This window comes from Nerophis lumbriciformis, linkage group LG03, assembly GCF_033978685.3.
Source record: "Nerophis lumbriciformis linkage group LG03, RoL_Nlum_v2.1, whole genome shotgun sequence".
Taxonomy (NCBI): domain Eukaryota; kingdom Metazoa; phylum Chordata; class Actinopteri; order Syngnathiformes; family Syngnathidae; genus Nerophis; species Nerophis lumbriciformis.
In genome coordinates this window covers 60,576,143-60,588,536 of record NC_084550.2, presented here as the reverse complement: position 1 = coordinate 60,588,536, position 12,394 = coordinate 60,576,143, and the positions used below count along the sequence as shown (strand labels likewise).

Below are 12,394 nucleotides of genomic sequence, written 5' to 3'. Positions count from 1 at the left end.
TGGCATGGACAAAAAGGAGCAGCGTGAACGATGGACATGAAAAAATAGCAGCAAGGGTCTTAAGGGTGTGTGGAGAGTGTGCAGAAGCATAAATGTGGAGATGTCACCAGAAAGACAAACTGAAAACACTGAACTTAAATACTTCAGACATGATTAACGAAAACAAGTGTGTGACTCAAAACGTGAAACAGGTATATATTATATACTGTACTGCAGAACTATATTTGCAGATAAAAACTGTCATGACTTGGTCCTGGGGTTTAGTTTTTCTCGAAGGCAACGGAAAGTTGGCTCGGGCGAGACGGGAATGCAGGTACAGTTTTATTTAAACATTGGCATGGACAAAAAGGAGCAGCGTGACCGATGGACATCAAAAAAGAGTCAGAAATGTGCAGAGCATAAATGTGGGGATGTCACCAGAAAGACAAACTGAAAACACTGAACTTAAATACTACAGACATGATTAACGAAAACAGGTGCGTGACTCAAAACGTGAAACAGGTGCGTGACGTGACAGGTGAAAACTAATGGGTTGCTATGGTGACAAACAAGAGTGCACAATGAGTCCAAATGTGGAACAGGTGAAACTAATGGGTAATCATGGAAACAAGACAAGGGAGTGAAAAGCCAGAAACTAAAGAGTCCAATAACTAAAAACATGACTAAAACAAAACATGATTACACAGACATGACAAAATGTATTTCATATGCTGTAAACCTAGTTCATAGTTGTTAGTAATTATCTTATCAGACAGTGTTAAGCCGCTGAAATCCGAGTCTGAATCCGAGCTAATGTCGCTATACCTTGCTGTTTGTTTGTATTGGCATCACTGTGTGACGTCACAGGAAAATGGACGGGTGTATATAACGATGGTTAAAATCAGGCACTTTGAAGCTTTTTTTAGGGATATTGCGTGATGGGTAAAATTTTGAAAAAAACTTAGAAAAATAAAATAAGCCACTGGGAACTGATTTTTAATGGTTTAAACCCTTCTGAAATTGTGATAATGTTCCCCTTTAACAAACTCATCCCGCTGGTCGGATAAAACCTGTTCGGGCCGTAGGTTTGACACCACTGATATAAATCAAACATATCTGGTAAGTAGACAAATACTGTGATTTTTTTTTTTTTTTTTTTTTTTTTTTTACCTGACTCCGCTCCTTCCAAAAAGTACTGCACGGCCATCATAACTTTACCAGAAGGATGGAGATCCACCTAAAAAAAAAAAAACACATTTAGAAATGGTCACAGTCTGACAAAACTGGAGCGACTGAGGTGTCCCACCCAGAATTCAATACGCCCGCTTGCTTTCTTGCAGCGTTCAGCGAGCACAGACACGCCGACCGTGACCTCGGCCAGCTGCTCCTCTGCGGTCTTCATCAGGAGTATCTCCAGCACACGGCCCTCGTGGATGTGCGCGTCGAAACTGGCCTTCCAGGCCGGATACATGGTGGGTTTGCGCTGTACCAGGGCCTTGCCTCGTTCTGCAGGAAACAAACAATGTGACTTTCCTGGAGGCTTCTCTCAGGAGGATTTCCTTACCAGTTGTCAAGGCCTCCTTCATCTTGATTGCACAGAAAGGGGGATCGGATAGGGGGGGATGGTTGCCCAGCTCAAAGGCGTTGAAGGCGATCCTCAAGAAAGGAGGCATGGTGCCAGGAGTCACCTGCTGGCAAAGGCGCACAAAGAAGGGCGTGTTACCTGGAGGACATATCATATGACAGGTATATCCACTATCCAGGTTGTAATGCCACTGAAGTCTCAGAGGCTGGAGGTGCGGCCTTTTTCTCCAATGTTTTCACTCCGAGGACATGTGGATAGACCCAGGGTGCGCTCACACTTGGAAAGTTAAAGTACCAATTAGAGATGTCCGATAATATCGGCCGAAAAATGCTTTAAAATGTAATAGTGGAAATTATTGGTATCTGTTTCAAATAAGTAAAATGTATGACTTTTTAAAAGGCCGCTGTGTACACGGACGTAGGGAGAAGTACAGAAACCTTAAAGGCACTGCCTTTGCGTGCCGGCCCAGTCACATAATATCTACGGCTTTTCACACACATACATATGTGAATACAATTCATACTTGATCAACAGCCATACAGGTCACACTGAGGGTGGCCATATAAACAACTTTAAAGGGGAACATTATCACCAGACCTATGTAAGCGTCAATATATACCTTGATGTTGCAGAAAAAAGACCATATATTTTTTAAACCGATTTCCGAACTCTAAATGGGTGAATTTTGGGGAATTAAACGCCTTTCTATTATTCGCTCTCGGAGCGATGACGTCACAACGTGCAATACGCCATTTCCTCGAACACATTACAAACACCGAATCAAATCAGCTCTGTTATTTTCCATTTTTTTCGACTGTTTTCCGTACCTTGGAGACATCATGCCTCGTCGGTGTGTTGTCGGAGGGTGTAACAACACGAACAGGGACGGATTCAAGTTGCACCAGTGGCCCAAAGATGCGAAAGTGGCAAGAAATTGGACGTTTGTTCCGCACACTTTACCGACGAAAGCTATGCTACGACAGAGATGGCAAGAATGTGTGGATATCCTGCGACACTCAAAGCAGATGCATTTCCAACGATAAAGTGAAAGAAATCTGCCGCCAGACCCCCATTGAATCTGCCGGAGTGTGTGAGCAATTCAGGGACAAAGGGCCTCGGTAGCACGGCAAGCAATGGCGGCAGTTTGTTCCCGCAGACGAGCGAGCTAAACCCCCTGGATGTCTTGGCTCACACCGTCCCTTATGCCACCGAAGATGATCAAGAGAAGAATATCGACCCTAGCTTCCCTGGCCTGAAGACATCAACTCCAAAACTGGACAGATCAGCTTTCAGGAAAAGAGAGCGGATGAGGGTATGTCTACAGAATATATTAATTGATGAAAACTTTATTCATTACTCGCGGTTTTACGTTAATTATTATACATAAACTGTGTTTACCAATAATTTAGCTTAAAACATTACAACACTTAAAAACAAACACATACCAATCGTTGGTTAGAAGGCGATCGCCGAATTCGTCCTCGCTTTCTCCCGTGTCGCTGGCTGTCGTGTCGTTTTCGTCGGTTTCGCTTGCATACGGTTCAAACCGATATGGCTCAATAGCTTCAGTTTCTTCTTCAATTTCGCTTAAGCCGCTGAAATCCGAGTCTGAATCCGAGCTAATGTCGCTATACCTTGCTGTCCATCCGCTATGTTTGTTTGTATTGGCTTCACTATGTAATCTGTCTTGTCTTTTAACAAAGAAACAAGGAAGTCACAATCTTCGTTCAATGAATGTTCTGCAATTTGTCGTCCCCAAAGTAAGAACTGAACTGGGCAAGAAAGCATTTAGGTTTTCAGCACCGAAGGCTTGGAATAACCTACAATCGAACATTAAACTTCAAACCCTAGTTACGCTGAATGAGTTTAAAGCTTCTGTGAAAGGACTGCAGTCTACCTTGTCTGTATGCACATGTGTCATGTGAGCAAGTTTTAATGTTGTAAATGTGATGTTTTATGTATTTGTTTACTGTTTTTAATGTAACCTTGCTGCTGCCCTCTTGGCCAGGTCTCCCTTGGAAAAGAGATCTTTGATCTCAATGGGATTTTACCTGGTTAAATAAAGGCTAATAATAGTAACGTCACAGGAAAATGGACGGGTGTATATAACGATGGTTAAAATCAGGCACTTTGAAGCTTTTTTTAGGGATATTGCGTGATGGAAAATTTTTTGAAAAAAACTTCGAAAAATAAAATAAGCCACTGGGAACTGATTTTTAATGGTTTTAACCCTTCTGAAATTGTGATAATGTTCCCCTTTAACACTGTTACAAATATGCGCCACACTGTGAATCCACACCAAACAAGAATGACAAACACATTTTGGGAAAACATCCGCAACGTAACACAACGTAAACACAACAGAACAAATACCCAGAAGCCCTTGCAGCACTAACTCTTCCGGGACGCTACAATATACCCCGCTCGCCCAACCCCGCCCACCTCAACCTCCTCATGCTCTCTCAGGGAGAGCATGTCCCAAATTCCAAGCTGCTGTTTTGAGGCATGTTAAAAAAAATAATGCACTTTGTGACTTCAATAATAAATATGGCAGTGCCGTGTTGGCATTTTTTTCCATAACTTGAGTTAATAATAATAATAATAATAATAATAATAACTGGGATTTATATAGCACTTTTCTAAGTACCCAAAGTCGCTTTACATGTAGAACCCATCAATCATTCACACCCGGTGGTGGTAAGCTACTTTCATAGCCACAGCTGCCCTGGGGTAGACTGACGGAAGCGTGGCTGCAATTTGCGCCAACGGCCCCTCCGACCACCACCTATCATTCATCATTCAATTCACCGGTGTGAGTGGCACCGGGGGCAAAGGGTGAAGTGTCCCGCCCAAGGACACAACGGCAGCGATTTTTTGGATTGTAAGAGGCGGGGAGCGAACCTGCAACCATCAGGTTTCTGGCACGGTTGCTCTACCCACTACGCCATGCCGCCCCCGAGTTGATTTATTTTGGAAAACCTTGTTAAATTGTTTAATGCATCCAGCGGGGCATCACAACAAAATTAGGCATAATAATGTGTTAATTCCACGACTGTATATATCGGAATCGGTAATTAAGAGTTGGACAATATCGGAATATCAGCAAAAAAGCCACTATCGGACATCTCTAGTACCAATGATTGTCACACACACACTAGGTGTGGTGAAATTATTCCCTGCATTTGACCCATCACCCTTGTTCACCCCCTGGGAGGTGAGGGGAGCAGTGGGCAGCAGTGGTGGCCGCACCCGGGAATCATTTTGGTGATTTAACCCCAATTCCAAGCCTTGATGCTGAGTGCCAAGCAGGGCTCCCATTTTTATAGTCTTTGGTATGACTCGGCCGGGGTTTGAACTCACAACCTACCGATCTCAGGGCGGACACTCTAACCCAGGCCTGGGCAATTATTTTGACTCGGGGGCCAAATTTAGAGAAAAAATGTGTCTGGGGGGCCGGTATGTCTATTTTTAGGAACACTAATACAATAATGTCTGATTGAATGCTAAAAACGTTATGGAATTTATACATTTTTTACTGAAGGAGACACCCAGAATGTACATGAAAATAAAGAATGTGGGATTTACAATATTAACTATGAAGGATAAAATACTGAATATTGACACCATATGAACGTCACACCCCCTCTCCATCCACGTATTTTACAACAAAAATGCAACAAAGACAGCAAAATATGAACGCGAAGGGTATAAAAAAAAACATCTGATATATCTGACACATCACTAAGCTTTAGAACTTTGTTGTAAAAATCTCCCTCCGCGTTTGTCCCTGACACCCGCATTTCAGGCTGACACTCTGTGGAAACACTAGTTACCATAGTAACTAGTGTCAGAATAAGTGTATCTAAGTTATCACAAAACTTTGTGTCACATTGAGTTCAGCTCGCCCTGCGAGAGGACAAAAGCTGTCTTTGATCCTACCAAGCAAAAAGGCTTGTAAAACTCCACTGTGTAGGATGGGGAGCGACATGAGGGTTCTGTTTCTTTGATGTATTGTAATCCACAGGAAGATTTTGTCTTGACCCGAGAACTACAAAGCAGAGAGGAAGCAGGAACAGACTCCCCTCCAGGCGACCTTTTCTTTGAACTGTTTTTGTAATCAAAGGCGATGGCTGTTTACGACCCCCCTCCCTTAGAAACAGCTGTTGCCATGTAATCAGGGAAAGTCCAAATAAAAGAGGAGACGTACAATCTTTCGTCAGAGCGTGGTGACACTGTACAAGGGTACAGGTGTACGTGTTTCTCCTCATTTAGCCAAATTTAATTCTGTCTCTGTTTGATTCCTTGCTTCTTGTCTTGTTTAATAGATGTCATCAGTGTTTGAACCTGACAACTAGTATATCATGCAAAAGCGCAGATTCCAAGCATTGAAATACTTTGTATAGTTGATGACTTACGGTCATTGGAAAACATCACTGCACATTATAATGGCAGCATCTCTTTCCATCTTAAAGATATAAAAAAAATATTTGGGACTGTCCAGTAGGCCTTAGTTTGCCCAGGTCTGCTCTAACCACTAGGCCACTGATGGTAGTTTGGTCCAAACTACTTACAGAGCACACAACTCTCGTGTGTTTTAAAAATGGAAAGTGTGAACACAAACAGGAGATAGGGTGCATTCTAAAAGGATCAATAAAGAGTTGGTGGATGCAGGGACAGTGACACGTCAAAGGGTAAGGGGGCACAATACTCGATTCCCCCCTGGGTACTGGGCCCACGGCTCTCTACGGGTGATCGATACCGGACGTGAGGTATACGTTACACTTGTACCCTCTTACAGACACAGGATGCAAACATTGTATAAGAATTGTCTGGAGCAGCTTTTCATCAAACTCCTCTTTGCTGACATGTTTTTGTAATATTAGCAGTGATGGGCAGTAACAAGCTACATGCAGCAAAGCTACATGTTCAGTTCAGTTTCAGTTTATTTTGAACATGCACACGATACAAAGTAATGCATCACATATTTCCAGTTGTTTCATTACAGCACGCCCGAAAAGGAGAAGGAAGAAGCTGAGCTTATTTAATCATACCCCTTTTCATACCATAGCAATTTTATCCCATTTCCTTGTTCTCTGTAACAGAACAATGAATAAATAATATACCATAGTAAATAAACAAATATGAAATACATAAATAATCTTTAACTAAAAAAAAAAAAAGATAAAAAATAGTTGAAGATGTTCATCATAATTCTGGGGCGATGGGGCGCGGTACACCCCTTTGTCCACAACTACGTGAGCAAATAGTCAAACAGTTTAAGAACAACGTTTCTCAAAGTGCAATTGCAAGAAATTTAGGGATTTCAACATCTACGGTCCATAATATCATCAAAAGGTTCAGAGAATCTGGAGAAATCACTCCACGTAAGCGGCATGGCTGGAAACCAACATTGAATGACCGTGACCTTCGATCCCTCAGACGGCACTGTATCAAAAACCGACATCAATCTCTAAAGGATATCACCACATGGGCTCAGGAACACTTCAGAAAACCACTGTCACTAAATACAGTTGGTCGCTACATCTGTAAGTGCAAGTTAAAGCTCTACTATGCAAAGCGAAAGCCATTTATCAACAACATCCAGAAACACCGCCGACTTCTCTGGGCCCGAGATCATCTAAGATGGACTCATGCAAAGTGGAAAAGTGTTCTGTGGTCTGACGAGTCCACATTTCAAATTGTTTTTGGAAATATTCGACATCGTGTCATCCGGACCAAAGGGGAAGCGAACCTTCCAGACTGTTATCGACGCAAAGTTGAAAAGCCAGCATCTGTGATGGTATGGGGGTGCATTAGTGCCCAAGACATGGGTAACCTACACATCTGTGAAGGCACCATTAATGCTGAAAGGTACATACAGGTTTTGGAACAACATATGATGCCATCTAAGCGCCGTCTTTTTCATGCTTATTTCAGCAAGACAATGCCAAGCCACATTCAGCACGTGTTGCAACAGCGTGGATTCGTACAAAAAGAGTGCGGGTACTTTCCTGGCCCGCCTGCAGTCCAGACCTGTCTCCCATTGAAAATGTGTGGCGCATTATGAAGCGTAAAATACGACAGCGGAGATACGACTGAAGCTCTACATAACAAGAATGGGAAAGAATTCCACTTTCAAAGCTTCTGTTACGGCTCAGGCTTCTGCCAACGCCGCTCATCTGTCTGTGCGCACCTCGGGACACGCCCACGGGTGCGCACATCCAGGGACGTGCCGCGCGCGTCCCCGCCCTGCAGCAACCACCAGCTGCAATCACTCACCGGCAATCTATACACCTGGGTCTGATGAGGGCAAGCTCAATAAAGGACCAGTGGACCCAAGGATCGGGGCAGGAACTTAGTTTTCTCATGGTGTACCGTAAGCAACAAGCTTTATGCTCTATTCGTGTTTCCTCTCCGTGCCTTGATTTGTCTCTTGTCTTCTCCCGTGTCCCCGCAGTACCCTCCGTCACCTGGAAAGTGAACTGTGCGTCTCACTTTTCCCTGGATCTCCCTCTGGACTCTGACTGCCTCCTTCGTTCCTCGACCTTTCTCTCGCCCCTGGATTCTGACGTCTCTCTCTGCCCCCGGATCATCTGCCTGCCCCCTGGACTTCCTCGTATCTCGTTCAACACGTTGGTAACACTCACTTCAGTTAAATTCTACACATAGTCTTACACCATTCCCTTTTGGATATAGTTCACATTCCATTTCCTTAGTTTATTAAATAAGTATGGTTTGTTATTATTATATATATATTGAATATACAGTACATATATATATAATAAATAATTGTATATACTGCCCCCTGGTGTCTGAGCCGTCACTTCCCCTCAGTAAACACAACAGCTTCAACAATTAGTGTCCTCAGTTCCCAATCGTTTATTGAGTGTTGTTAAAAGAAAAGGTGATGTAACACAGTGGTGAACATGCCCTTTCCCAACTACTTTGGCACGTGTTGCAGCCATGAAATTCTAAGTTAATTATTATTTGCAAAAAAAAAAAAAAGTTTATGAGTTTGAACATCAAATATGTTGTCTTTGTAGTGCATTCAACTGAATATGGGTTGAAAAGGATTTGCAAATCATTGTATTCCGTTTATATTTACATCTAACACAATTTCCCAACTCATATGGAAACGGGGTTTGTATATTTACAATCACCGGTGGACAGTTTACAGTGTCTAATTAACACAGATGTCCAAACGGAACTTCGAAGACGCACACGGAGTAAAGTAAGACGTTATATTCAAAATGAGGGTAGTTTACACAGACTCGAACTTGAAATAACTTCCTCTCTTTTGCCGGGCGTCAACTCCGTTCAGGTGCGCGACCAGCTGTCGCGCTGCTGACAGTGAAGTGAAGTGAATTATATTTATAGCCTTTTTTTTTTCTCTAGAGACTCATAGCGCTTCACATTGTGAAGCCCATTGTCTACATCTCAAAGCTCCATTTAAAGCAGCGTGGGTGGCACTGGGGGTAGAGTGTCTTGCCCAAGGACACAACGGCAGCGACGAGGATTGCGGAAGCTGGAATCAAAGCTGGAACCCTCAAGTTGCCGGCAAGGCCGCTAAATATAGCATTGAAGAGCGTTTTTATGGTATTATTATGGCCAAAAGTATGTATATAGCTGACTATATACAGTATAGCCATCCATACAGTATACTACCAAAATGAATCTAAAAAAAAAACAACCTTATCTTTAAGGTGTGGCGGCTTTTATCTTGCCGTGGCGGTGCGCCACGACCAATTACATGTCGGAGACACCCTGCACTTTACCGCAAGTGCCACAAATTACTTATTTCCCGGACTGCATCGTGTGTACCATGACTAATGTGGTTGGCACACCTGTCCTCTCGTTATAATTACAGCTAACAACGGCTGCCATTGCTGATGATTTGCATAGGAGTAATTAATATTATGTGCACCGCCCCTGATGGAGGAAATACACTATATTGCCAAAAGTATTTGGCCACCCATCCAATTACTTGGCCCGGCCACAGGTGTATAAAATCAAGCACTTAGGCATGGAGACTGTTTCTACAAACATTTATGAAAGAATGGGCCGCTTTCAGTGATTTCCAGCGTGGACCTGTCATAGGATGCCACCTGTGCAACAAATCCAGTCGTGAAATGTCCTCGCTCTTAAAGGGGAACATTATCACCAGACCTATGGAAGCGATGACGTCACAACGTGGCGCATACTTGCCAACTCTCCCGGATTTTCCGGGAGACTCACGAAATTCAGCGCCTCTCCCGAAAACCTCCCGGGACAAATTTTCTCCCGAAATTCAGGCTGAGCTGGAGGCCACGCCCCCTCCAGCTCCATGCGGACCTGAGTGACGTGTTGACAGCCTGTTCTCACGTCCGCTTTCCCACCATATAAACAGCTAATGATCGAGGGCGAGTTCTTGGTTTCTTATGTGGGTTTATTGTTAGGCAGTTTCATTAACGTCCTCCCAGCGCGGTAACAACACACAACAACAGCAGTCAAGTTTTCGTCTACCGTAAAGCAGTACGTCTGCCGTAAACAGCAATGTTGTGACACTTTTAAACAGGACAATACTGCCATCTACTGTACATGCATATGTGACCCACCCATAATGTGTCACATTTTTGTGTTGATTTATTTATTTTATTTTGTGGTTTGAATTCGTTTTTGGAGCTGTCATTACACATTTATCAGTATTCACATTGGTCAGTAGGGGGCAGTAGGGCGTTTCTTCCCAATTGAATGCTATCACCTGCAGACCGGAAGTGTCTTGTCATTCTGATGAGCGCGACCAGTCTGTGAACAATTGAAACGTCCTGTGTGTTTTTTCCTCCTGTATAACTCACTGAATAATATCCATGTGATCTTTATAAGTTTAAGTACACATTCTGATGGTGGAGCCTAACTCTAAAGTGTTTGTGAGTTGTAGTTTGTATTTGTGAATGAATCCAGTTGATTTTATAATGTATATTTGTATAATGTGTGTGTTCTGAAATAGTGACAGAGAATAGAACAAGGATGGACAATTCAACCCTTAACTCAACAATGAGTAGATGAGTGTTATGTGTGTGTAAATGTGTAAATAAATGAACACTGAAATTCAAGTATTTATTTTATTTATATATATATATGTAATAAAATATATATATATATATAGCTAGAATTCACTGAAAGTCAAGTATTTCTTATATATATATATCTTAACCACGCCCCCAACCACGCCCCCGCCCCAACCCCGACCACGCCCCCCACCCCCAACCCCCCACCTCCCGAAATCGGAGGTCTCAAGGTTGGCAAGTATGACATGGCATCACATCGGGAAGCAATCCGCCATTTTCTCAAACACCGAGTCAAATCAGCTCTGTTATTTTCCGTTTTTTCGACTGTTTTCCGTACCTTGGAGACATCATGCCTCGTCGGTGTGTTGTCGGAGGGTGTAACAACACGAACAGGGACGGATTCAAGTTGCACCAGTGGCCCAAAGATGCGAAAGTGGCAAGAAATTGGACGTTTGTTCCGCACACTTTACCGACGAAAGCTATGCTACGACAGAGATGGCAAGAATGTGTGGATATCCTGCGACACTCAAAGCAGATGCATTTCCAACGATAAAGTCAAAGAAATCTGCCGCCAGACCCCCATTGAATCTGCCGGAGTGTGTGAGCAATTCAGGGACAAAGGACCTCGGTAGCACGGCAAGCAATGGCGGCAGTTTGTTCCCGCAGACGAGCGAGCTAAACCCCCTGGATGTCTTGGCTCACACCGTCCCTTATGCCACCGAAGATGATCAAGAGAAGAATATCGACCCTAGCTTCCCTGGCCGGCTGACATCAACTCCAAAACTGGACAGATCAGCTTTCAGGAAAAGAGAGCGGATGAGGGTATGTCTACAGAATATATTAATTGATGAAAACTGGGCTGTCTGCACTCTCAAAGTGCATGTTGTTGCCAAATGTATTTCATATGCTGTAAACCTAGTTCATAGTTGTTAGTTTCCTTTAATGCCAAACAAACACATACCAATCGTTGGTTAGAAGGCGATCGCCGAATTCGTCCTCGCTTTCTCCCGTGTCGCTGGCTGTCGTGTCGTTTTCGTCGGTTTCGCTTGCATACGGTTCAAACCGATATGGCTCAATAGCTTCAGTTTCTTCTTCAATTTCCTTTTCGCTACCTGCCTCCACACTACAACCATCCGTTTCAATACATTCATAATCTGTTGAATCGCTTAAACCGCTGAAATCCGAGTCTGAATCCGAGCTAATGTTGTTATAGCTTGCTGTTCTTTCCGTCATGTTTGTTTGTGTTGGCTTCACTATGTGACGTCACAGGAAAATGGACGGGTGGTTAAAATCAGGCACTTTGAAGTTTTTTTAGGGATGGGTAAAATTTTTAAAAAAACTTCAAAAAATATAATAAGCCACTGGGAACTGATTTTTAATGGTTTTAACCATTCTGAAATTGTGATGATGTTCCCCTTTAAATATTCCAAAGTCAACTGTCGGTTTTATTATAAGAAAATGGAAGAGTTTGGGAACAACAGCAACTCAGCCACAAAGTGGTAAGGCCACATAAACTGACAGAGAGGGGTCAGCGGAGGAATTAATGTGTGGGGTTGGTTTTTCAGGAGTTGGACTTGGCCCCTTAGTTTCAGCGAAAGGAACTTTGAATGCTCCAGGATACCAAAACATTATGGACAATTCCATGCTCCCAGTTTGGAGCGGGCCCCTTCCTCTTCCAACATGACTGTGCACCAGTGCACAAAGCAAGGTCCATAAAGACATGGATGACAGAGTCTGGTGTGGATGAACTTGACTGGCCTGCACAGAGTCCTGACCTGAACCC

General features: G+C 43.3%; 1 protein-coding gene across 2 annotated transcripts in view; it reads right to left on the bottom strand.

Annotated features, from left to right (window-relative positions):
• The window catches only part of prkcda (protein kinase C, delta a), a 100,904-nt gene that overhangs the window by 62,294 nt on the left and 26,216 nt on the right, over positions 1 to 12,394 (bottom strand). Inside the window, exons 2-4 of one of the 2 annotated variants that reach the window (XM_061940597.2) lie at positions 1,544 to 1,670; positions 1,286 to 1,485; positions 1,150 to 1,216 (exon numbers count right to left, since the gene is read on the bottom strand). In XM_061940597.2, the coding sequence (XP_061796581.1) occupies positions 1,150 to 1,216; positions 1,286 to 1,485; positions 1,544 to 1,652 (376 nt within the window). In that variant the 5' untranslated portion in view covers positions 1,653 to 1,670. The remainder of the gene's footprint in view (positions 1 to 1,149; positions 1,217 to 1,285; positions 1,486 to 1,543; positions 1,671 to 12,394) is intronic. The other variant, XM_061940590.2, reaches the window with a different exon arrangement.